Source organism: Monodon monoceros, unplaced genomic scaffold (genome assembly GCF_005190385.1).
Source record: "Monodon monoceros isolate NGI ecotype Baffin Bay Population unplaced genomic scaffold, NGI_Narwhal_1 Super_Scaffold_10, whole genome shotgun sequence".
NCBI lineage: Eukaryota > Metazoa > Chordata > Mammalia > Artiodactyla > Monodontidae > Monodon > Monodon monoceros.
The window spans coordinates 15513130-15539963 of record NW_021703766.1 but is presented as its reverse complement, the minus strand read 5'-3'; the positions used below and the strand labels follow the sequence as shown (position 1 = coordinate 15539963).

Genomic DNA, 26834 nt, shown 5'->3' with positions numbered 1-26834 from the left:
GCAGGGAAGCGGGGGGTGCAGGGCAGCAGCCACAGATTCAGCCTGGGTGGTGGTCAAAGGGGTCTGACCTGGGAGGGAACTAAATAAGCCCAAGCGAAGGTGACAGCCCCGAGGGCCTGGAGCTGTTGAGAAGGCTTAGAGGAGCTTTTATCAGCATCAGGCCCAATACTCCTCAGCGGAGTTTCCTTTGCATTGTTAGGTATTGACCCTCAGAGACCCCTTGTGGGTTCCCTAATTGAAAATTAATACTAGATCAATGCCATGGGCAATTTGCATATTGATCATAAACAACTTTGAAGGCACCAAGTGTGCGCGGCAGATCAATAGGGCTCCTGAACAGGCTGCAGAGGGAGCACCGCCTAGTACAATGCACTCCGAGAAAGGTTAATGATTTGGGAAGTTCCTAACCGCTCAGCGCAGGGAACGGCCCCCGTACCGCATGGCGTCAGCGAGAGCAGTTAGTGTGGGGCCCGAACCGCCCCCCGCAGCCACCCGTCCCCAGCAGAGGGGAGGATGGCTGAGCTGCTGTGAGACAAGGGCTGGCCCTGAGTGTTTTTATAGTTGCCTTTTTTGGTGGTGGATGAAGTCTTGGGGCAGTTTATTCTGGGAAGTGTGCTGTGAAAGGCCGCGGCCAAGTTAAGGCTCCAGTAATTATTCTGGCCCCTTCCCCAAAACACAGTTCTCCCGGTGGCTTGAATGGAGTGAAATGAGGACAGGGCAGCAGCTCCCTTTACCCAGCCTCGTCCTCAGGCTTCCCGTCACTGGAATCCCGAGCTCGTGTTCGCTTTAAGCTGTGATGGGTTTGGCCCCGTTTTGCATCCTGTTCCATTCACCTCCCAGTTTCTGGCTTTGGGCTCCTGGCCCATCACTCACCCTCCCCTGCTGTGTGCCTTCATGTCCTGCTCTGGCATCAGGTCTTGCCTTTCTGGTCCATTCCCAGGTGCTCCCGTGGATCCCCAGCAGGCCTGGAAGGTGCTCCTCCAGGTGGCCCCCTTCACCTGCCCCCTGTTCGCTTCTTTTGTTTTCCTCCCTTTCTCCCTCTGGCCCAGATCGGCTCCTCTTGTCTCCTGGCCATAGAAGCAGCGTGTGGACCAGCTACCCCGTAGTTGCTCTGGATTCCCCCATTCATGTTTACAACAAAGCCCAGAACACTTGAGGACCTGACCACTGATTCTGTCTTCATGCTCCCAGGGTACCTTGAGATGGCTGGTCTGAGGATCGGGGCCAAAGGCAGCCTGAAGAGACAGGTGATGCCTGACTACCTGGCTCCAGCCCCAACAGTGGAGGGTGGTTGCCGGTGGTGGTCGCTAGGGGGAGACACCTCTTAGGTAGTGGTGAGGAGAGCGGACTTTTTTCCGCAACAGCACAGCTCCCACCCGCACCCCGCCCCCACCCAAATTCATCTTGTCCTAAGAAGAGCTAGTGTTATAATATATAATAATATATATATATATAAAATAATATATATATATATATATAATATATATAATAATAATAATAGCAGCCCTGTCAAGGTCACGTCGCTTTAGATGGTTATTAAGTTTGCAAAGTGTGTTGAAATTCATTGGTGTGAAAGGGCAATACGGTTTCAGAGAAGGGACGTGCAGAATGGTTGGTGGATGAATTTCTAGGTTGGAGCTGCAGCCCTTCTGCACCTTGAGTCCTTCACCCCGTCCTGGCGCTGTCCCTTCACCTTCACAGGGAGGTGCTTTGGACCATGGTGGTCTGGTGGGTACTTCTGGTGTATGGCTGTCTAGCCTGTCCACGTGCTGCGGCACCAAAGGATGGTCCATGTTCCCTTTCTCCTCTTGGCGTTTCATCACCTCAAGGTCTGCTCCTCCCCACCCGCCAGTAAAGGGAAAGGCTCAAGGAGATTTTTTCTGTCTCTGCATTTATATATTACTTGTACTCATACTTCGAGAAATACGGTAGCCTTTCCCCTGGGAAGCGCTCCCAGGGCAACTGTGCAAGCTGTGTAGGTTGTCCCTATGTGCACAGCACCCTGCTCTGCTGAAGGGGTTGAGCGAGGACCCAGGCCACCCCAGATCTGACCTAACAAACAGGGCGGCAAGTCCGGGGCTATATCTGCCCAGAGGGAGGGGTGAGGAAGGGGAGCCCTTGTTCCGATTTTCACACAAGTACCTACATGTTAGCAGTGCCTCTGGCCCAAGGATGGCTGATAAGGCCTGCAGGAACTTGCCCCAGAGACCCAGCTGAGCTCATCTCTGAGCCCCTCCCGCCCCCGTGCTTGCTATTCTTCCAGCAGCCCAGCCCGCCCCCCTCCTTGGGCCATTGCGCTTGCTGTTCCTCTTAGCCTGGAAGGCCTCTTGTGCTCACACCCTTACTTCTTTCAGGTCTGGGTTTGAGTGTCTCCCTCTCTGAACTTCCTCTATGAAATAACCCCTGGGATTCCTTTTGTCCCCTGTCCCTGCTCTCTTATCCTCCCTCATCAGCGTCTCATAATATGTCCACTTGTCTAGCTGCTTTTTGTCTGTCTTGTCCCCCGCCTTCTTCCTACCCCTGCTCCTGGAGAGCAGGGACTCTTCCTGTCCTGTTCACAGCTGTATTCAGTGCCCAGAATAGGTGCTCCATGGATGTGCGATGGGCGGGTGAGTGCACGGATGGCACAAGCAGAAGCGTAGCTTCTCCAGGGGAGCCCACAGTGGCAGCTCTAAAGGAAGCCAGTTAAGAGCACGGGCCTTGGCATCAACTCTGTGGCCTTTGCCAGTACTTTAACCTCTCTGAGCCTCAGTTTCCTCATCTGTGAAATGAGGGTAATAATAGTATCTGCTTCAGTTGAGTGATGACTGTGCTGCTACCATCATTAGATAATAATGACTTAAGCAAATGGAGGCTTTCAAGGTGCCTGTTGTTGGTTCTCACGGTAAGGTTCTTTGCGGTGAAGGATTTTACCCAGGCAGGAGAAGAGGAAGGTAGCCGGCATTTTTGTGCCTCTCAGTCCCACTTTGCTAGTCCCTTCCTTCTTCTTTTTCCGATCAGGGCACTTGTGATTATGTCAAAGAAAATGTCATGCAGGCCGAAAGCTCCTGGGGCAGGATGGGGGTGACCTGACGTGGAATGTGGGAGCACATGGAGGTGGGGGTGGGGTGGAGAGTTGGGGGAGGCTGGAGAGCCCCTGTCAGCTCGATTCTGGGCCAGGTGTGGCTGCAGCCCCGCCAGCCCAGTGGGCAGGTGCCGGGGCGTCCCCGTGCATGTGATTACTTCATTACGGGTAGCCTTTCATTGGCTTGGCTGCACTGTGCTGATGAACTGAGACTGGGGACAAGAGCACATAATTGCGGGAAATAAATTCCCATCACAGGCCTGGCTGCAGCCAGAAGTGAGTGTCCACGTGTGTGTGTGTGTGTGTGTGTGTGTGTGTGTGTGTGCGTGTGTATGCGGGTGGGTGGCCAGGTGTTCATGTTCTTCCCTGGGTGCACCTCCCCTGCCTTCCTTCCCTTCCAGAGCCTCCTGGGCACTGGCTGCAGGCCCAGTGAGCAGCATCCTTCCAGACCTGCCTCTGTTTCCCCTGCTTGGAGCCTCTTGCATTCTGCAGCGCAGTCTTTTCATCACCCTGAGGGACGGGAACCTGCTGGGGGCTGGGGGTGGCGCACCTGTTCACACACCTGTTCTTTCTCTTGTTCAATCCATCTCCTTTCGTCTGTTTGTTCACCTTCAGTCCTGTCTGCGCCCTCTGCTTAGATCTCCATGAAGACGGAGAGGGGGGAGCTCTGGTGCTGCCCTTCTTAATTGAAATCGCATTTCATTCATCTGGGAAATGAGGCAGAGGAGGGGGTGGAGCCCTTTTCCATCGGCAGCTGATTCTACACGAGGCCAGGCTTGAGGATACCAGCTCCAGGAATACATAGCACGATCTTAAGAAAGAATTTAGGAACCAAAGCCATTTGCATAAAACTAAACTGAAAACCACATAACCAGCCACATGATTTTAACCACCACACACGCACGCACGCACGCACGCAAAAAGTCCTACTGTAATGCATTTTCTCAGTACCAGGAAATTAGTGGCTCAGGTCACCAGAGCATCTGAAGCTGGTCATTACTAATTAGTTGTTTACAGCAGAGAGATTTTTTCTTCTCCTCCAGTGTTTTCTGGACCTGAAAAGACATTTCCTGGAATCCTGACTGAAGTCAGCGTGTGCAGTGGGCTGGTGATTCGCATAATGGCTGGCCTGGGGTGGCAGGTTGCCTCAGTTACAAAGAAGCACGGGTGGCGTGAAGGCAGAGCAGAGAGAAATGGAGAGCCCTCACTTGACACCCTCTGACCTCAGCCAGTGGAGCTGAATGCTGGAGAGCTGGGACTGAAATTGCAGTCACTTTAGATTATTTGGAGTGAGGAGAGGCAGGGAAAAAAGGGTCTGTTGACTACAGGAAGCTGAATTCTTCCTCTGCTGAAAAGCTTATTAATGGAAGGGGAAAAAGCAATTACTTGGCTTTTGCTAGTTCTCTGTGGCAGGGATTCAGGGCTGCAGCAGCCCCTTGGACCTCACCCTGGATCCAGAGTATCTCTAATGGGCACCACCCTAAGCCATTTGGGGGCAGTACTTCTGGGATTCCCCCTCTTCCAGAAAGAGTGTGGAGGCAGGGGATGGAGAGAGAGAGGGAGAGAATGAGAGGGAGAGGGAGAGAGGCAGGCTTGTCCTGTCTTTAACGTGATGGTTTCCCTTTGGGTACCACGTTGCCAGTGGCAGGAAGTTAACAGGGTACTGTTTGATTAGAAGCCTGCATATCTGTGTTCTTAGGGGCTGATTTTTGGTTCATTTTGGTTTGGGTGAGGCCATTTTTATCCATGCTGTCTGTGCCTTTTGTCTCAAAATATAAAGCAAAACTAGAAGTTGCTTTGAACAACTATGGTACCACTATTAGAATCCATTTGCTTCAATATCACAGCTTTCATTGAGGAAGATTCCTGAGGAGCCCGCGTCCAGGGAGCAGGGTGCCAGGCCTCACCTTTCAGTGCTTGTCTGCCTGCGTGAGTGTCACCATGACCGCTTGTTCCCTCCATGGCTGGCGCCCCTCGGCCGCCTTTGGAGACCCTCCTTTGGGCTATCTCACTGTGTGGCCTTGGAGCCCTTCCCTTCTTTAGGCCCTGGTCTCCTAGTTTGTAGAATTGAGGTGCTTCAGCTCCGCCAGATCTCTCAAAATAAAGGCAGATCCCTCTGATGACCGGGTTGCTGCAAACAGCCATTATTTCTCTTTCCCAAATCTGTTTTACTCGTGTTCATGCTTTTATGCCTTCTCCTTGTCTGGACTACCCTACCTATTTTATATTTTATATATTTACATTTATATCATTTTAAAATTTCTAAAGCACACAAATTTTTGATTTCACTACCTTAATTGTATCAAGCTAAATTTTATACAGCTCGATTTTTTAGTCCATTGACCCATTTTTGTCTCCGTTCTTCAACTTCTTTTTCTTTAAGGCCCAGTTTCTGTCATTTCGTTTCTCCTAGAACAATTCCTGTTCTTTCCAACCTGTCACCAAAGTGTTTTAGTAGTTGAGTCAGTTCATAGACTCTTTTCAAAAATTGAATTTTTTCTGCCATAATATGTATTTAAGATACACTCTTACCTAGGGTTTTTTTCTTTTTTTTTTCTTTTGGAAAGTACCTCATTGGTTACTGTCTAAATCCTCCTCTTTATTCCGCCTCCTCTTCCTCCTTTTTTTTTTTTAAATTTATTTATTTTTGGCTGTGTTGGGTCTTCGTTGCTGCGCACGGGCTTTCTCTAGTTGCGGCGAGTGGGGGCGACTCTTCGTTGCGGTGCGCGGGCTTCTCACTGCGGTGGCTTCTCTTGTTGCGGAGCACCGGCTCTAGGCGCACGGCCTTCAGTAGTTGTGGCACGTGGGTCAGTAGTTGTGGCTCGTGGGCTCTAGAGCGCAGGCTCAGTAGTTGTGGCGCATGGGCTTAGTTGTTACGCGGTCTGAGGGCTTCTTCCTGGACCAGGGCTCGAACCCGTGTCCCCTACATTGGCAGGCGGATTCTTAACCACTGCACCACCAGGGAAGCCCTCTTCCTCCTTTTTATGTTTAAAGATGTTGCTCCGTAAGTGAGGAATCATTCACTTTTTCTTCCTAATCATTGGACGATCTAATCTTTAATATTGCGTTGCATTTTAGCTACTTTTCATTCACACCTTTGGCTTATTTGACTGCTTTTCTTGCTGTAAATAGTGGCCTTACAAAATGAAGCAAAAAATTTTGCTTGGTGAGGGTTCCTTTTCCTTATTTGCTCTACTGAGGGTCCATATTCACTTAGAAAAAATTGTCCACTTTTGAAAGTTTGAGGAGGATTCTAACTTAAGGATTTCCCTGTGAGAGGTTTCTGGTACTTTCCTCAGTTGCGGTGTGCACACAGAAGAACTTAAACCTCCAAAGTTGTTTCATTAAAATGTAAATGTGGGCTACAAACTTGTATATCTCCCTTATTCCTACCTGTCCCAAGAACCAACTCTTTGTCACAGAATCGCCCTTTCTGCCCAGGTCCTCGATGACTTTCTCATTTCATGGCAACATTTTCTTTCTCTTTGGTTTCATGTTTTAGTTGTTTACAAATGTTCCCACCATTAAAGAGAATGGGTGTGAGTCTAGAATTTAAGTTCTTTGTTTGCCTTGATGGTGACTGTGGTCTTTTGTTTTGTTTTTTTTTTGCCTTGAGATATATTGCAGGATAAACTTGGGGGTGTGTGATGGATGCTTTGCTTTTCAAAGGATACCAGGCTGTTCTTAGGTCTAAGAAACACCTTATGGGAGGAAAAGCTGAATAGTTGCTTACAGGGTCTTAAGGCCGAGACTGAAGTACAGTTAGCAGCTCTGGCAGATCTGAGGATGGGCTGCTGCAGCAGAGATCGCTGTGAGAGGGCAGGTGTGGTGGCGGGGAGGGGTGGTATCATTTTGTTAAACCGTAGAAAAGGACCATTTCATTGTACAGGATCCAGATTTTTAAAATATAGTCTTTATATTCAACCATTGGCATAACTTTGGAAGTTTCTAAAAAGGAGGAAGAAGATCCAAGAATTTTCTTTCTCCCTTTGGGCACAAAAGAGCTATATAAGGTGCATGTTAAAAATGACCACAATTTAGCAATTCCATCTGCTTTTTCTACCATTAATGTAGGAAAGCTCTTGAACACACAAGCCTTTGGGTTTTCTCTTTACCTCAGCTTCCCGCTTCACCTTCTCTGCAGTTTCCTAGGAAGTGTCAACTAAAACATGTTGCTTCTGCTGCCCGCATTTGGGGACTTGATGGTTTTGGGCACTGGCCCAGTTTTTGACTCTCCATGTGAAGGTGCATCCTTCAGTGTCTTGGGTGTGACCGTAAATGCTCGAGTCAGAGGCAGGTTCTTTGCCGCTTGTACCAGGTGGTGAACATGAACACGTGGTAGTCACCTGAGGACTCCCCAGCGTGCTTGGAGGTGTAATACTGTTCTGGGCCACCACCAGGTTCATGTGCGTTTCTAGCGCTGCATTCTGGGATGTGTGAGGCTGTTAACGTTTGCGGTGACCTTTGTGTAGCTTGGGTCTGGCCAAGGGAGGGCAAGGTTAGCCAGTGCTTTTCTGGGTACAGCATTGCCTGAAGTCAGCCTGATGTCTGTTTCCCAGATTTGGTTTGGAAAGTGTAAGCCTTTGTTTGTGCTTTGTTTTTATGAATCAGCTGGTTTTACCAGCTGTGCATATAAGTGGCCTATGATCATGCAGAATGAAACTCACTGCCAGCCAGCCCCTCACACTGCGGCCCATGGATGGGAGTGGACTAATATTTCTGCATGCATCCCTGTGCTTCACAGGGCAAAGCTCTTTTCTTAATAGGCTAGAGACCCTTTGGACGGTGTGGCCATCAGTGAGGCCACAGAGGGGCTAGAAACTCGAGTCCCTCATTTGTGTGTCATGTGACTCAAACCCCTGGTGTCATGATTTTATCTTTCTCTGTTGAGTGCTAATCATTTGGCGAAATGTTTACCTGTTACAGAATGTTTACCTGTTTCTCTTTCAGTTTGCATTTTTGCATGTCCTGTCCCCGTATATTCCATCTTTCCCTTCGGTGCCGTCATATCGTGTCTCCCCCGCATTGTGACACCTCGGGTCTGCACGGCCACCCCCTACCCCCCTCCTTGCTATCATTCCCATATAGATTGCGTCCATCAGCATTGGCGTTCCCGTTACCAGAGCCCTCCCACAAGGTTTCACTTACACCCATTAGGTTCTAATCACCATCATCTAATATCACTTCTGGTACATCCTGTTCATTTCCCATACACCTTCATTTGTATATAGATGCTTAAGTACACTTATAGGCCTGCCTTGACTTTTTTTTTTCATCTATGTATTTCCAACATTTTCCAAGTAAAAATAAATAAATTAGGGAACACATCATAGATTTTGTTTTGTTTTGTTTTGCATTAAGCATAAGATCTCTCTCTGACAAGCCCAGTCAGTTTTGACTCGGAAGGTGATACCAGCCTTCTTTAATGGAAACTGTTAATTTTTTTAATTTACACTTTTTCTATCACTCATGTGTGTTTATCTCTCTTGTCTTCTCCCCTCTAACCATGGAAACCTGGCAGTGTTTATTTCAAACCGGATGTTACTGAAAGATGGATGCTTGTAGGGACTGCTCAGTCCTCACACCTGGAATGTTAAAAAGCTTTCAGGCAGATCTGTTGGGTTGAAAAACGTCCCTTTCTGTAGAGGAGGGGGGACGAGGGGGGAAGCGGTACCCCACCAGAGAGGCTTCCCTTCGTCACCCCCATGTGGTCATGACCCCCCAGTTCTGACTGTACATCCAGACACCTTAGATGATGCTTTCAAATCCACAAAGCGGTTTATTCTGATGAGCAAACTTAAGAGGCCATTCTTCCTCCATCAAGACCCTCCTTCTGCTTGCCCTGGCTTTTTCGCCTTTGCCCATCAAATATCCTGCTGTTAAGACGTCACCATTTACTCTCTGGTGTCTTCCATTCTCTCTCAGTAGCACACTGAGTTAGAATCAGTACATTTCTCCATGACTTTGTTTTTAACGGATGAGGGAGTGGGGAACCACCCTTCTTGGTTTCAAGGACCTTCTATTTTGCTCGCCTCTTCTTTCCAGAACATTCCAGTTTGCTGTGAGGTTAAACTGTGCAAAATACTGTTTGAAAGAAAGGGGAAAAAGAGAAAAGGACTTGTCAAAATGCATTTGTTAGATCACGTTTTAAATGAAGTACAATTGAAGGTAGTTTTTGTCCAAAGAAAGGAAAAACCCCTGCAAATCCGCTGAGCTCCCAGAGAGCGCACCTCCTTTGTCGTCGCCCTGACATTGAAGTGTAATTTTTCATGGTTATTTGGACTGGAAAATGGGGGGGAAGGGGAGAGATGGGCCTGCGATTATTTCCCATAAATGACAACACAATCACATCACGCTCCGCTACAAACATGCTCGGGGAATTTGCCTTTTTTACATTTCATGTGTGGAAGTAGCAGCAGCAATCACGGCTTTGTAGAAATCCAAGGGAATTAATCCCCGCTGAACCCAGTGTTCTTCAGATTCTTGGGACATAGCTGGATTTCTGGTTTAGTGTGGATTCTGAAACCATTTCAGGGCTTGGGTTTGTATTTTACAAACTGGAACTCCCATCTTTCAGTTATTTAAAAAAAAAAAAAAAATCTTCCCGGGAATAGCCACCAGGCGAGTCGGCGACATATTTCGTTCCGTTGTGCTTTGTCACCGCACACTGGCTTTCATCCTTCCTGCACTTCTGCAGGGGGCAACCCAGGTGCTTTTGCTGAGAGCACAGATAAATGGAACCGTTTGCAATACCGGCTCTAGGTGTTTCCTCCCTTTTTCTCCTCTCGTGACCCCACCCACCCCCTTAATTCTAGCGCGGTTTTGACAAGCTGTTCAAATGACCCAGTGGCTTTGCCCGGAAGAGGAGAAACGGCACACGGGAGGACAGCTCAGAGCGGGGCGGTTTTCTCCGGGAGGCCCAGGCGGGCTGTGGACCCGCAGAGCGCTCTCTGGTGCCCACGCTCACGGCAGAGGTGAGCTGAGCGGCAGGCAGATGCAGAGGCTCTCCCAGGCGTGCCTCGTGGTCCGCTCTTTCTCCGGCAGGGCTGCGCACACCGGCTGCAGCTTCCCAGGCCCCCTCAGGCTGCACAAGCCCCATTTTTCTTGTTTCTATCAACAGTGGCAAGATCTTCAAATATACAAAAGCATAAATGTTCTCTATTCTCCAATTAGTCATTTTAATAATACCCGGCCTTGCCTTCAGAGTGTTGATTCTTTTAGCCTGGCGCCAAAGCCAGGGGCAGTGGGGTGCGGGCGGGAGAGAGGGGCATGGCGGGCACGAGGGGCCGCTTCCCGCCCCCCCGCCCACTTTCCTGGCTTTGCCCCGTGTGCCTGCAGAGCCTTCGCCCCGGTCCCGTGCCAGCGAGGCTGGCGGGCCTCCACCGCCTCGCACGCTCTGTCCAGAAACTCCAGGCATGGCGGCCCCAGGTGTATTCGGTAAATGAACACCTAGTGGTGAAAAGAATTCTTGTGGTAAAATGACCACTGAAGGGATCCACGTGAGAAAAGAACACGTCAGTGGAGGGTGGGAGTGGGTCTGATCTTTTCCAAGTCCCCTGTTCCTCTCCCGCCCACACCCTCTTGCCTCTCAGAGGACTGAAATTCTTTATACATGACATCTTCAAGAGGGCAGTTATGTTTCAAACAGCTGGTTAGCACTTTGGTCACATTAAAAAACAAACAAACAAACAAACATCCCCTGGGGTGGGGAGATCCCTGTGGGGCTACCAGGCTAACCCCTGGCCGTTCACTCCAGCTGGTGGAGAAGAGTCCCCAGCAAGATGGCCTGGCCTGGTGGAGAGCTTAGACGGGTGAGGAAGTGGGAAACGCCGGAGACAAGGGCGACCTGGAGGGGGAGACCCACCTCTGCCTGTCCCGTGCTCTGTGCCCCAGACCTGTGGGAGGGTTTGGAGAGGCCGGGCAGGCGGGAGTGCAGGAGGTCAGAGTGCCTGTCATCCACCTGGAGAGCATACTTTTCACCGAATGCCTTGGACTCTGTTAGTGCACTGGAGTTCTCATGTCTGCTGGGGAAGAAATGGCATCTTATCCCGAGAAGGTAGGAAAATGATACACTTCTGATGTATAAAGCAGTGCCCCAGCCTTGGAGCCCCTGCCTGCCCCGCCTTCCTGCCCTCATCCTTCACGCCTGCAAGGATTCCTGCCGGGACTGTGAGAGTTGTATCTCATAGTGTTCCGCTCACCAGTGTTGACTCGGATCCTGGGCCCTTCATGTTGTGATTTGACTATTTCTTCAATTAATCTATACCCTGTTCAGATGTAGGAAACGGAATGGGCAGTGTTTGCCAGCAATTAAAAATAAGATTCAGAGGATTACCCATAAAGGACTCCCAGGGAGGTGTATAAGTTCCCTATTTTATGTGCATGGTGAGAACATGCAGTCATCTCCACCAAGATGCTAAGTCTAAGGACTGGTGTGTTAAAAGAACAGTTTGCATTTGTGGTAGGCAAAAAGTACCTTGATTTAAGGGAGAATTTCTGGGGCCGTGGTAGTGTCACTCAGAAAATCTAACGGCTCGAAGCTACGTCTCAGGCAGGTTCCAGCCACGTCATCGGGGCTGGAAAGACACCGTGGAGCAAAACCGCGGCATTAACATGTGAGAAAGTGTGTTTGAGAATGTTGCGGAGTAAATTATTGCGTCCTGAGTCTGGGAGCCACTGTGAGTTTGCGGTATAGCCCAGAGCACATGGAGTGTCACCTACTGATAGGACCTGCAGTCACCGTTCAGTGAGACCACACTTGCCAAAGTGTCACGAGGGAGACCAGCACAGTTAGCGGCCCACCCCTGTGGGTGCGGCCACAAGCGCATTCACCTCTCCCTCTGTGGCCTGGAGAGGGAAGGAGAACTAGGGTGACGAGCTGGGGGCAGCAGAGCCGTCTTTCTGTCACCATGGCAGATCACATCCTGTTACAAGTTACTCTTGTAGCAGAATTCTAATGCACTGGATCTTATTCAAAATAAGCGATCTAGACCTTAGCTGTCATCTTTCATATTGTAGGATTTGATTTGACCTCTATTTGCAAAGTAAAGCATACATACTTTGTAGAAGTACGTCCAGCCATTAGAGGTTTCCTATGGATAACAAGAGGCCAAGAGGGTTGGACAAGCTGGACTGTTCGGCCTTCGTTCTCCAGTTGTTACGGTCAGCACTGCAAGAGGACAGCCGATGTAGGCCAAGGTGTCCTACAGTGAGTCTCTAGTTACAGGAACAAGGAAACAAGACACGGTCGTGGAATCCCTCCGCCACCACCATGGAGGCTCCTGCAAAAGTAGCCGCCACCCTCTGTGTCCCTGCTGGTCAGAGTGTGCCGGGCCTTTCCCGCCCACTTCGGCGGTTGTCCTTGGTTAATTAGGTTGAAAATGGGGAAAGGAAGAGCTTTAACCCTATCTTCAAAGTAAGCAGATTGGTTATTTTGTTTTTCAGAGAAGAAGTCCGATACACAATTAAAACTTGTTTCTGGTAAACCTCATTCCAGGAAAGATGAGCTTTTAACAAAAGGCTTTTGACAGCTGCAGGCTATTTCATTTTTTTTAATGCCGAATGAAAAATCAATACATTTTTCTGGGTTATACATATTCAGAACAGGCCTGATATTTCCATTATAATGGAAAGTGGGTGTCTGTGCACATCTCGCCTGTCAGAGCTGCACTGCCGCATTTTCCAAGCCACTGCTAAATATTTCAAACCTGATTTGATTGTGGTTCATGACAGCTAATGTTTCTCAGCTCTTGAGCCTGCCGACAGGCAAACGCACTTTAGCTTACCGCCCCCCGCCCTCAAACATTGCTCCCCGCAAAGAAAAGGGAAAGAACAATTTCATTCTTCAGGGATCCCAGACTGGCGTATTATTTAAGTAACGCGGTCGCCTGAGCCCTGGGTACGGACACCCTGGTTCTTAGGAGAATTTCCAAATTTCTGCCCTCGAAGCCCAGTGGGGGGCTTTGCCAGGTGTGGGGGAGGGTTTAACTTAGTCCACATTATCCCGTTAAGAGTTAGGAATAGTATGACTAATCTCAGTCACTGATGGACTCCCCTTCCTTCACGTCTATAAGTGACTTGTAAAGTATGCCCAGCGGACACGGACCTCAGCCCTAGTTATTTGGTGAACAGTATCCTTTTTTAGCAACTGGCGCGTTTTTTTCTGGGTGCCGCACTCGGAGTGTGCGCGGTGGTGGCGGGTGCTGACTTTGCACTGATGCCACCTCTGTTTTTGCTTCTGCCTCGTGCTCCTTCCACAGACCAATTTCCAGGTTGTTCATAAAATCATTGCAAATCCCCATGGGGTTGCCAGTTGGCACACACACCTCCTTCCGGAGCCGACGTCACCACAAATTGGGAAGTCATGCAGTCACCTTCACCAACGTGCTAAGTGTAAGGTATGTTAAGAGAACAGTTTGCGTTTGGGGTAAGCAAAACCACCTTGACTGAAGGGAAATTTTCTGGAGCTGTGGTATCATCACCCCCAAAACCTAAGCTGTCCTAGGAACCCTTCCCTTTTAGAATTGTATTATCTGCTGAAATTCTTACACCTGAGGGCTCTGCCCTTAACCAGGAGACACGAGCGAGTGCTAGTGAGCGCTGTATGGGAGAAGCAGTTGTAAAAAAAGAGGTGGTGACGGAAATAGATTTTTTAAAGGCCTTCAGCCGGTCTTTTACATGGAAGTTGAAGGCAGAAGGGACACCAGACTTCACAATTATTCAAGATGTGCTTCTATTTCCCTAACCCTTTACCATGAAAATATAGCCCAACAGGAGGGGTGCCCGTGTTTGAGGGCTCCTGTGGGGTGTAGCCACGCAGCAGGCGTCTGCGGTGGGGGTGGTGTGAGGCGCCTCGTCTGGAGTGTCCTGAAGAACAGACCTTCGGCCGGAGAGGTGCGGGCTTTGCTGCTTCCTGCTAGAACCGGCCGGGCGTGGGGAGCAGAGATGACCTCCTCACCCCGGCCCTGGCTGCGCCCCTGAGAACGCATTCCTTGTGTGTTCCGGGTGGGTTCTGAAATAGTGTTCAATTCTTTGGGGAGAAGAGGGTTTTGATGTTTTGTTTTTTTTTTTTTTTTTTTTTTTTTTTGGCCTTAAAAATGGCACAGTGGCTGTTGTCTGTCTTGGGGAAGGGAAGTAACTTTGTCTTCTGAGGGAAAAACAGGATCTTCCAGATAAAACCGGATTGTCGTCCATCAGGTCTTCACTTGTTCCCACCATCTGTCAGTAGCTGATATTATAGGGGAAAAAAACCCCCAGAGTTCTGTAATGACCCCAGCCAGTTGCCACTGACTTCACGGGGGGGGGAGAAAATGCATTCTGTGGTCGGCAGGGAGAAAGCCTCCCCTCTGCTCTGTGCTCTGTGAGTGCGTGGGTATCAAATCTACATTCCTAAAGGGGACGTGGGCCACCTAACCAGCCGCGGGAGCTCAGAGTGTTTCAGAGCTGGATGCCATCCTGCCCCTGGTTCCCACGTGTTCTGGCGTGGGGAGACTCAGGCCCTGCCCGTGGGTGCCCGAGGCCCTGGTCTTAGTGAGGTTACAGGAGGCTTTGGGAACCAATAAAACATACCCCACCTACAGAGCACTGTGGGCCCAAGCTGTCCAGACGAATTCATAGTTTATATCTCTGTTTTTGAATCGTATCTCTACCTTTATTGGTATTCAGAGCTCACAGTTTTCTGGTTACTGTCAGCCTGGGCTTTCATCCATTTTAAAGAGCTATTTTTTTCCTCTTGCTGTTGATGATGATGGTATCAAGACAGATGGTGTAACTGCTTATGAATGTCCTATTTTATTTCCCCGGGACCAGACAGTTCACTTGAAGACGTGTATTATTTCCACATGCTCAGGTTAGGCGGCCCAGACGGTGTCTGCCTCCTGCAGCTAGCTGCCCTTCCAGGCCTCGCCATGCAGAGGGCGACACCTGTAGGTCACGTGTGGAACTGCAGGGGAGCACCTGCTTGGCTGAAGGGGACCTGGTTTTCTAGCTGGGGGTGAGGACGCTGCTCTGCTTGTGAAGGAAGCTGGCTTGTCCAGGAGTTTCTCAATCATTTCTTCTTCCACAAGGCATATAACAGCTTTTTGGTGTTTAATATATCATAAATGATAATATTAAATCTAAAAACTTAAAGAGAAGAGGACTTTATTTTTAAATCTTTAAGAAAAAACGGAGAAAAAGAGAGAAGCAAAGGAAGTTCCTGAGTCAGCCTCTATCCTCTGCCCTCTCACTGGAGCTCAGCTGCCTTCACTTTTCTGCTTATAGCAGGGCAGGGAGGGAAGAAAGCAAAGACCCAACTAGGCTCATAGGACGAGGGCTCTGGGAATAGTCACAAAGGGCCATGCGGTTTCCTTGCTCATTGCATGAATCATATGCTCATTCTTCAGTCTCTGTCTCTGGATAGTTTTGTTCAGGAAGGTTCAAAGAACTGAGGTCAATGCCAGAATGACCATGAGTTCTTAACTCTCTGCTTGGGTGGCTGCAGCCCACATAATACATAGGAGAGAGGCACTGGCCTTGGAGCTAGCCTCCCAGTGGGTAAGTTTTTTCCGTCCTCTGCAGAGCAGCGCCCTCAGACACTGTTCATCACATCAGGGTGTTCCCTATCTTGTAGGTGTCAGACTCTCCATCTAGGGTGATAATGTGTGTGTGTCCTGGAGAGGAGGGCCCGTTGAATCATCTCTTTGTGTAATCACATTTGATTAATGTATGGATACATACAGATATTTTGTATCATAGGATATACTGGGGCAGTTGAGTATGTTTTAAGAGACCTAGCTACTTTGGGTAGACTCAATTTGATATTGACTGACTGAATGCTGGTATAACCTTTCAAAGATGGATTTTGTAATTACAGTGTTGAATAGTTTTATCAAAAGCCTAAAAATGTGCATTGAACATCCTGCCTGGACATAATTAAGACAGTACATATAGCATATTGTGTAACTTGCTTATTATAGCTCAACTAACACCTCGTATATATTTTTTTTCTCCACTAAAGGATGTACCGTGTTGATATGGTGCTGTATATCTGACTGACTTCAAACCAGGTTGCCTGATTCTTCTCTGTTTGAACTAGGGGTGGGCGTGGGGAGACTTGATGTTAACTTGACTGTGCAGTGAGACAGAAAGGCAACATAGAAATTATTTGTGGAAGCCTCTTAGTTGGAGAGGAAAATAAGCAGTATCTCCTCTCACCCATGTTCCCCATGACTGCCTCATACATCCCCTCTTGGTGGTAATGAAGACATGTTCCCTAATCCCTAGTTCCGTTTTCCAGCTCTTGGTCTTCCAGTGTCTTTTTGGGAAGAGTTAGGAAAATCTGGGTCTAAATAGATACTTTCTTCCTCAAGTGTTTTATATACCCTCTGAGGTCAATTTACTTTGAACTCTTTTTACTTCCTTTGTGAGATGAAATTTAGAAATTATTTTCTGGAGGGTCAGAGGGTATTACACCTTGAAATGTTGAAAAGTAGAGTTGGGGCTAGAGGGACCTAGGGTGATGTTGGAATAACTCCAAGTTCATGGACCTAGATTGGACCATCACCTCTGGTCCCGTGGATCTGGTCTAGCGCTGGCCTCGGGTGACAGACGTGGGTGGCTGGGTTTCAGTGTCTCTACACTCAGGAAGTTGAGCTCTTCAAAGTCTCCTAATAATTTAATCATCAACCCACCTTGGTTTGCCTGCCTTATTCATTCATTTAGCCCATTCTTAATGAATGTTGTAGATAATGATCCAGAGGCCGGTAGGTCAAGGGAGAAATGTCTCACTTCCTTTCCCTCAGCATCCAGAGAATCTCATCCTCTTCGTTCCCACTCCGGCAAGCAAGTGGCATTTTACGTCGTGAGTAACCTAATGTTGGAAATGACCATTCTTCTCCCTTCACTAAAGTACTGTGTGTTGAGCTGGAGAGAATTTCCTTGGTTCGTTTTAAGCCAGTGGTGGGTAAAGAATGGAATGACTTCAAAGGGAGGTGTATGATTCTGATATAAACTTTTTTCCCTTTCTCTACAAATCTAGCTTCTCGCCACGGATGCCTGGCGTGCCCACAGATGTTTGTTTTCTAGACCTCTTCACATTGATGAAATCATATCGCTGATACCCTGTGACTCTTCAGAATATGAATGACTGTAGAAACCTCCCGCCACAGTCTGGCAGGTGCACAGGCACCGAGAGGCCTTATGAGGGGTCAAAGATTGGGTCTAGTCTAGTTCAATGCCAGTTAGCAGCGTGGTAGGAGCTAGGCAAGAAGCAAACCTGTGGCTCCTTCTTTGCGTTTGCAAGTGTAAAAGACTTGCATGCGATTTCAGGTAATCAGATGGAGTTATTTCCTCAACGGGATTGGCTTTTCAATGAGAAAAGCTCAAATGGGGCATTCAGAACCCATCTGGAAATACCTAGTTTCTGCACATCTAGAGCAAGTTGTGGTCTCACGCCAACGAGTGGGGAAGGAAAGCCCCCGCCGCTTCCCCAGACCTCGCATGTCCGTAGTGCGGTCGGCCTCTCAGGGGCCACTGGGAGGGGAGGCGGGACACTCATTGGCTGCCTGTGTTTTGTGGTTGGTACTTCTTTGCAGTAGGAGGCAAGAGTCCTTCATCTTCTGTCTACTTTTAATCCTTGACATTTTGTTTTTCTTCTCTTTCAGAAGAAGCCATTGAAGATGTTGAAGGGCCCGGTGAAGTGGCTGCTGATCCCGAGGAGCTTGCTAAAGACCAGGAGAGTGGAGGCGAGAAGGACCAGAGCAAGTGGACAGGTAGGCTGTGTGGCTGCCCTCCAGCCCCCGGCGTTTCTCCCCTGGCGGAGTGAGGCCAACAGGTCAGGGGGCCGCAGCATCCTTAATCTACACAGAACAGCTAGGCTGCTTCTGTGTCGGTGGGAGATGGACTTCATTTTCGCTTTTTTTCATTAGTCACCTTCCTTCTCCTATTATGTTATATTAAGGAATTTTTAAAGTTGTTTGAAATGGCCCCCAAACCAGCTTGTTTATCGAGCGAGCATCCAGGTGTTTGGCCCTGTCCTAGAGGCTGCTGGTGTTGAGGTCACATTTCTTTAGCACCTCCTCCCCGTTGTTGTTTTGCCCTTGATGTGATTCTTCCTCCATGGAAGGTCCAGGGCCCTGTCCCACCTGCTCCCAAGCCCCATGGAGGGGTTTGCTGTGTGGAACTGGATCAGTGTCACCCCTGAATCTCTAAGGAGTCAGCAGTGCAGGGTGGGCTTCATCCTGCATTTGGGGGCCTGGGCAGCTCTGCGTGTTCATGGTGTCCTACCTTGGCCTCAAAGCGGAGGCAGGCGGCACAGCCAGGCAGGAGGATGTCTTACCAAAAGCAGGAGAAATTGAAGAAGTCAGGAAAGGAAGTGCTATTTCTGGAAAAGCTGGTGTTGAGAGAAGGGGCGAATGACCTTCTCGCAAGATGATAGGATTTCTGTATCAAGGGAAAGAATTGCTGAGACTGAGAAGAAAAGCTTAGGTCTTTTTTGAGGAGGAGCAAAGTCTTTTTTTTTCTAACATCTTTATTGGAGAATAATTGCTTTACGATGTTGTGTTAGTTTCTGCTGTATAACAAAGTGAATCAGTTATACGTATACATATGTTCCCATATCCCCTCCCTCTTGTGTCTCCCTCCCTCCCACCCTCCCTATCCCACCCCTCTAGGTGGTCACAAAGCACCGAGCTGATCTCCCTGTGCTATGCGGCTGCTTCCCACTAGCTATGTGTTTTACGTTTGGTAGTGTATATATGTCAGTGCTAGCAAGGCCATTTCTGAGAAGACTTATTGGGACAGAGAAGTCTCCCAGAAACCACGACTGTAATTAGAGGAAATGATATGACAAGCAACAGAAATTATTTTATTTGGTCAACCGAATTCTTACTGCCTTCCATTATTAATATTGTAATACTTTGTTGTTGCTGTTTTTTGAGGAAATATTTCCCTTCTGGAGTCCATACTGGTTGGACCTTTGTTACTTTTCCAGGCATGACTGTTCTTAAATCATGTTCACTGTTGGCCTTTACTATTTAAACAAGATACAGAATCTTGGAGAGAGGCTAGGGGAGAGCAATGAAAATGACTGAAGGCTGAGAAATGCTGCCTCTGAGAAGACACTGAAAGAAATTGGGGCTGTTCAGCCTAGAAAAGAGAAATTTGAGTGTAACAGCTTCTAAGTATTGGTAGGGATCCGGCCCCGCAGGTGATGTGTCGCTGTCCTGCATTTCCTGGGCATCCTGGTAGCTGAGTGACTGACGGGCACACTGGACGAATTTTACCATCTGTGCTGCTCATGGCCCCCTTTTGAACTGGGCTCTGTGGTGTCCAGAGGCCTTTGCTTGAGCTACTACTGAGGGCCATGGTGAGCTAGCTCCCTAGGAAGATCTGAAAGGTGAGACCAGTGAGTAGGGGATGGAGGTCCACGCTCGAAGGCCGTTCAGTGTGTGGGGAGGATTGTCCTGTGTTGCTTCGCATGGATCAGGATGCCAGACTTTGCTGTAATGTTAAGATGGCGAGATCTAAACAGACTTTGCAGGCAGCAATGTTTAATACACATCTGCCTGGAGGAAGTGAGCTGGGGAAGAGGATTTCACAGACACGGTTTGACGACTGAGTCACCTTCCAGGCCAGTCCGCCCTTTGTTTTCACAATTTGGGTGCCTGGTTTCTTTTTATTTTATTTTATTTTATTTTATTTATTTATTTTTTGGCTGCTTTGGGTCTTCGTTGCTGCACGCGGGCTTTCTCTAGTTGTGGCGAGCGGGGTCTGCGCTTCGTTGTGGTGCACGGGCTTCTCATTGCAGTGGCTTTTCTTGTTGCGGAGCACGGGCTCTAGGCACGCGGGCTTCAGTCGTTGTGGCACACGGGTTCAGTAGTTGTGACACACGGGCTTAGTTGCTCCGGGGCATGTGGGATCTTCCCGGACCAGGGCTCGAACCCGTGTTCCCTGCACTGGCGGGCGGATTCTTAACCACTGCGCCACCAGGGAAGTCCACGGGTGCCTGGTTTCTAATCCTGCCTCTGCTATGTACTAGCTCTGTTGACCTCACTGCAGGTACCTTTCCGTGCCTCAGTTTTCTCCCGTGAGATGGGAATTAAGAACAGCCCCCACTTCCGTGGCATTGCTGTGAGGGTTATTTGAATATGGGAAGCTTGGAACAGTGCCTGGCATATAGTAACTCTGTATCAGGAGGGATTTTTTGGTTTGGTTTTCAGTGTAGTTGAATAAAATGAGGAAACCTAGTGGCAGTTTCTCTTTGGGTCCTCCCATTTGAATGTAAAACTGTTGCCAGGCAGTGTTTTTGAGCATCTGAGGGGACCAACATAGAAGGATTTCATGGGATTGTGCAGATGGCACGTGACGCGTGTCCTGCATTCTGTGTGCTGAGGACACGGAGAGAACAACAAGAAGTAGCAGCCGTCTGCGGAGCTCTTACTGTGTGCCAGGCTCTGTGCCGGGCACTTTGTATGTGTTACTCTAATCCTTACACCAGGTTCTATCCTTACACCAGGTTACAGCGAGCTTTGTTGGGGGTGGTTCAATTAAATCTCATTCAAAGTGTTTATAATTCAGTGGGAATGTGTCCTCACAGCACTAGCAGACATGCCGGGCAGTCAGGAGACTACATGAAGACTTAAAGTGAGCACCCCAAAAATCCAGTGTCTTTAATAAGGCTCCACTTTCTCATTCAGTCATTCAAGGAACATACTTAATCTTTATCTGTATGAGAGAGAGAGGGGGAGTGAATAACTCAGAGATGCATCTTGCCAGTTGCACAGTAGTAAAGGGCGAGGGGAAAATTCTTCCCTGACTTCTGCAAGCGATCCTCTTTTGACCTGAAGCATAATTTTGTCTATATTGTTTGAGTGTGTAATGACAGCCTTTGTTAAGGTACTTGGGCCGATTTGATCTTGGAATCGATTTAGGTGCCAGCAACCTCTCCTGAGCTTTCTTTGGGATCCTTAGTATTTTATAAAAAATGTCTGCGTTTGTTCCATTCACTCCCTAAATTGAGCTGTTCCTATCTGATTAAACGTGTTGGGGAGTGCTTCCTCCCGGCAAATAAATAACTAGTGATTTCACAACTTGTTCTGTTGATTAGTGGCTGCTCAGGACGCACATTAATAATATTTCAAATGGACCTGGATAACTGGCACTTTCTCAGCTATTGATTATGTACTTCGGGGTTTGGTGCAAGAATGGATAAGCTTTACTAAAATATTTTTTGTTATTTATTTTTACATTGGAATGGGATCCCTGGTTTCCATTTATTTATTTATTTATTTATTTATTTACTCATTCATTCATTCATTCCTAACATTTATTCTTTTTTTAAACATCTTTATTGGAGTATAATTGCTTTACAATGGTGTGTTAGTTCCTGCTGTATAACAAAGTGAATCAGCTATATGCATACATATATCCCATATCCCCTCCCTCTTGCGTCTCCCTCCCACCCTCCCTATCTCACCCCTCTAGGTGGTCACAAAGCACCGAGCTGATCTCCCTGTGCTATGCGGCCGCTTCCCACTAGCTAGCTATTTTACATTTGGTAATGTATATATGTCAATGCTGTCTCTCACTTCCTCCCAGCTTACCCTTCCCCCTCCCCGTGTCCTCAAGTCCATTCTGCACGTCTGCATCTTTATTCCTGTCCTGCCCCTCGGTTCATCAGAACCGTTTTTTTTTTAGATTCCATATATATGTGTTAGCATACGGTATGTGTTCTTCTCTTTGTGACTTCCTTCACTCAGTATGGCAGACTCTAGGTCCATCCACCTCACTACAAATAACTCAATTTCATTTCTTTTTATGGCTGAGTAATATTCCATTGTATATATGTGCCACATCTTCTTTATCCATTCATCTGTCGATGGACACTTAGGTTGCTTCCATGTCCTGGCTATTGTAAATAGAGCTCCAATGAACATTGTGGTACATGACTTTTTTGAATTATGGTTTTCTCAGGGTATATGCCCAGTAGTGGGATTGCTGGGTCGTATGGTAGTTCTATTTTTAGTTTTATAAGGAACCTCCATACCATTCTCCATAGTGGCTGTATCAATTTACATTCCCACCAACAGTGTAGGAGAGTTCCCTTTTCTCCACACCCTCTCCAGCATTTCTTTGTAGAATTTTTTGATGATGACCATTCTGACCGGTGTGAGATGATATCTCATTGTAGTTTTGATTTGCATTTGTCTAATGATTAATGACGTTGAGCATTCTTTCATGTGTTTGGTGGCAATCTCTGTATCTTCTTTGGAGAAATGTCTATTTAGGTCTTCTGCCCATTTTTGGATTGGGTTGTTTGTTATTTTGATATTGAGCTGCTTGTAAATTTTGGACATTAATCCTTTGTCAGTTGCTTCATTTGCAAATATTTTCTCCCATTCTGAGGGTTGTCTTTTGGTGTTTATGGTTTCCTTTGCTGTGCAAAAGCTTTTAAGTTTCATTAGGTCCCATTTGTTTATTTTTATTTCCATTTCTCTAGGAGGTGGGTTAAAAAGGATCTTGCTGTCATTTATGTCACAGAGTGTTCTGCCTATGTTTTCCTCTAAGAGTTTTATAGTGTCTTGGCCTTACATTTAGGTCTTTAATCCATTTTGAGTTTATTTTTGTGTATGGTGTTAGGGAGTGTTCTAATTTCATTCTTTTACATATAGCTGTCCATCCATGCACCACTTATTGAAGAGGCTATCTTTTCTCCATTGTATACTCTTGCCTCCTTTATCAAAGATAAGGTGACCATATGTGCATGGGTTTATCTCTGGGCTTTCTATCCTGTTCCATTGACCTATATTTCTGTTTTTGTGCCAGTACCATACTGTCTTGATGACTGTAGCTTTGTAGTATAGTCTGAAGTCAGGGAGCCTGACTCCTTCAGCTCCGTTTTTCTTTCTCAAGATTGCTTTGGCTATTCGAGGTCTTTTGTGTTTCCATACAAATTGTGAAATTCTTTTGTTCTAGTTCTGTGAAAAATGCCATTGGTAGTTTGATAGGGATTGCATTGAATCTGTAGATTGCTTTGGGTAGTAGAGTCATTTTCACAGTGTTGCTTCTTCCAGTCCAAGAACATGGTATATCTCTCCATCTGTTTGTATCATCTTTAATTTCTTTCATCAGTGTCTTATAGTTTTCTGCATACAGGTCTTTTGTTTCCTTAGGTAGGTTTATTCCTAGGTATTTTATTCTTTTTGTTGAAATGGTAAATTGGGAGTGTTTCCTTAATTTCTCTTTCAGATTTTTCATCATTAGTGTATAGGAATGCAAGAGATCTCTGCATTAATTTTGTATCCTGCTACTCTACCAAATTCACTGATTAGCTCTAGTCGTTTTCTGGTAGCATCTTTAGGATTCTCCATGTTTAGTATCATGGCATGTCAAACAGTGACAGTGTGTTACTTCTTCTTTTCCGATTTGGATTCCTTTAATTTCTTTTTCTTCTCTCATTGCTGTGGCTAAAACTTCCAAAACTATGTTGAATAATAGTGGTGAGGGTGGGCAACCTTGTCTTGTTCTTGATCTTAGAGGAAATGGTTCCAGTTTTTCATCATTGAGAACGACGTTGGCTGTGGGTTTGCCATATATGGCCTTTATTGTGTTGAGGTAGGTTCCCTCTGTGCCTACTTTCTGGAGAGTTTTTATCATGAATGGGTGTTGAATTTTGTCGAAAGCTTTTTCTGCATCTGTTGAGATTATCATGTGGTTTTTATCTTTCAATTTGTTAATATGGTGTATCACATTGATTGATTTGCATATATTGAAGAATCCTTGCATTCCTGGGATAAACCCCACTTGATCATGGTGTATGATCCTTTTAATGTGCTGTTGGATTCTGTTTGCTAGTATTTTGTTGAGGAGTTTTGTATCTATGTTCATCAGAAATATTGGCCTGTAGTTTTCTATTTTTGTGACATCTTTGTCTGGTTTTGGTGTCAGGGTGATGGTGGCCTCGTTGAATGAGTTTGGGAGTGTACCTCCATCTGCTATATTTTGGAAGAGTTTGAGAAGGATAGGTGTTAGCTCTTCTCTAAATGTTTGATAGAATTCGCCTGTGAAGCCACCTGGTCCTGGGCCTTTGTTTGTTGGAAGATTTTTAATCACAATTTCAATTTCAGTGCTTGTGATTGGTCTGTTTATATTTTCTATTTCTTCCTGGTTCAGTCTCAGAAAGTTGTGCTTTTCTAAGAATTTGTCCATTTCTTCCAGGTTGTCCATTTTATTGGCATATAGTTGCTTGTAGTAATCTCTCATGATCCTTTGTATTTCTGCAGTGTCAGTTGTTACTTCTCCTTTCTCATTTCTAATTCTATTGATTTGAGTCTTCTCCCTGTTTTTCTTGATGAGTCTGGCTAATGGTATATCCATTTTGTTTATCTTCTCAAAGAACCAGCTTTTAGTTTTATTGATCTTTGCTATTGTTTTCTTTGTTTCTATTTCATTTATTTCTGATCTGATCTTTATGATTTCTTTTGTTCTGCTAACCTTGGGTTTTATTTTGTTCTCCTTTCTCTAATTGCTTTAGGTGTAAGGTTAGGTTGTTTATTTGAGATGTTTCTTGTTTCTTGAGGTAGGATTGTATTGCTATAACCTTCCCTCTTAGAACTGCTTTTGCTGCATCCCATAGGTTTTGGGTTGTTGTGTTTTCATTGTCATTTGTTTCTAGGTATATTTTGATTTCCTCTTTGATTTCTTCAGTGATCTCTTGGTTATTTAGTACTGTATTGTTTAGCCTCCATGTGTTTGTATTTTTTACAGTAATTGCTATCTAGTCTTAGAGCGTTGTGGTCGGAAAAGATACTTGATACGATTTCAATTTTCTTAAATTTACCAAGGCTTGATTTGTGACCCAAGATATGGTCTATCCTGGAGAATGTTCCATGAGCACTTGAGAAGAAAGTGTATTCTGTTGTTTTTGGATGGAATGTCCTATAAATATCAATTAAGTTCATCTTGTCCAATGTGTCACTTAAAGCTTGTGTTTCCTTATTTTCATTTTGCATGATCTGTCCATTGGTGAAAGTGGGGTGTTAAAGTCCCCTACTATGATTGTATTACTGTCAATTTTCCCTTTTATGGCTGTTAGCATTTGCCTTATGTATTGAGGTGCTCCTATGTTGAGTGCATAAATATTTACCATTGTTATATCTTGTTCTTGGATTGACCCCTTGATCATTATGTAGTGTCCTTGTCTCTTGTAATAGTCTTTATTTCAAAGTCTGCTTTGTCTGATACGAAAACTGCTACTCCAACTTTCTTCTTATTTCCACATGCATGGTATGTATTTTTCCATCCCCTCACTTTCAGTCTGTATGTGTCCCTAGGTCTGAAGTGGGTCTCTTGTAGACAGAATGTATACAAGTCTTGTTTTTGTATCCATTCAGCCAGTCTATGTCTTTGGGTTGGAGCATTGTAATCCATTTACATTTAAGGTAATTATCGATATGTATGTTCCTATTACCATTTTCTTAATTGTTTTGGGTTTGTTATTGTAGGTCATTTCCTTCTCTTGTGTTTCCTGCCTAGAGAAGTTCCTTTAGGATTTGATATAAAGCTGGTTTGCTGGTGCTGAATTCTCTTAGCTTTTGCTTGTCTGTAAAGTTTTTAATTTCTCCGTTGAATCTGAATGAGATCCGTGCTGGATAGAGTAATCTTGGTTGTAGGTTTTTCCCTTTCATCACTTTAAATATGTCCTGCCACTCCCTTCTTGTTTGCTGAATTTCTGATGAAAGATCAGCTCTTAACTCTATGGGGATTCCCTTGTATGTTACTTGCTGCTTTTCCCTGGCTGCTTTTAATATTTTTTCTTAGTATTTAGTTTTCGACAGTTTGATTAATATGTGTCTTGGTGTGTTTCTCTTTGGGTTTATCCTGTATGGAACTCTCTGGACTTGACTATTTCCTTTCCCGTGTTAGGGAAGTTTTCAGCTATAATGTCTTCAAATACTTTCTCAGTCCCTTTCTTTTTCTCTTCTTTTTCTGGGACCCCTGTAATTTGAATGTTGGTGCGTGTAATGCTGTCCCAGAGGCTCAGAGACTGTCCTCAGTTCTTTTCATTCTTTTTTCTTTATTCTGCTCCCTGGCAGTTATTTCTACCACTTTATCTTCCGGCTCACTTATCCCTTCTTCTGCGTCAGTTATTCTGCTATTGATTCCTCCTAGAGTATTTTTAATTTCAGTTATTGTGTTGTTCTTCACTGTTTGTTTGCTGTTTAGTTCTTCTAGATCCTTGTTAAATATTTCTTGTATTTTCTCCATTTTGTCCAAGATTTTGGATCATCTTTACTCTCATGACTCTGAATTCTTTTTCAGGTAGTTTGTCTATTTCATCTTCATTTATTTGGTCTTGTAGGTTTTTATCTTGCTCCTTTGTAACATATTTTTTTGTCATTTTATTTATTTTTTGATGGGTGGGGCTGTATTCCTGTTTAGTGGTTCTTTGGTCTCAGGCGTCCGGCACTGGAGTTTGTAGGCAGTTAGGTAGAGCTGGGTCTTGGTGCTGAGATGAGGACCTCTGGGAGCCCTCACTCCGATTAATATTCCCTGGGGTCTGAGGTTCTCTGTTAGTCTAGCGGTTTAGACTCGGAGCTCCCACCACAGGAGCTCGGGCCTGACCTCCAGCCTGGGAACCAAGATCCCGCAAGCTGGTCACTGGGGATTCCTCCTGTCCCCTTAGGTGTCCGTGGTCCCCCACCGGTGCCTGGTAGGTGCCCTAGTTATCCTGATTTCCTTTGTTATGTCTGTTGGCAATGGACCCTCTTTGGGCTTCTTTTATTTAGGAGTC

At 46.3% G+C, this 26834-nt stretch overlaps 1 protein-coding gene across 6 annotated transcripts in view; it reads left to right on the top strand.

The window, feature by feature from the left end:
• The window catches only part of ZFHX3 (zinc finger homeobox 3), a 281412-nt gene that overhangs the window by 210556 nt on the left and 44022 nt on the right, over window positions 1–26834 (top strand). For all 6 annotated transcript variants that reach the window (XM_029207754.1, XM_029207746.1, XM_029207739.1 and 3 more), the window contains one exon: window positions 17707–17814. In XM_029207754.1, coding sequence (XP_029063587.1) covers window positions 17707–17814 — 108 coding nt within the window. The remainder of the gene's footprint in view (window positions 1–17706; window positions 17815–26834) is intronic.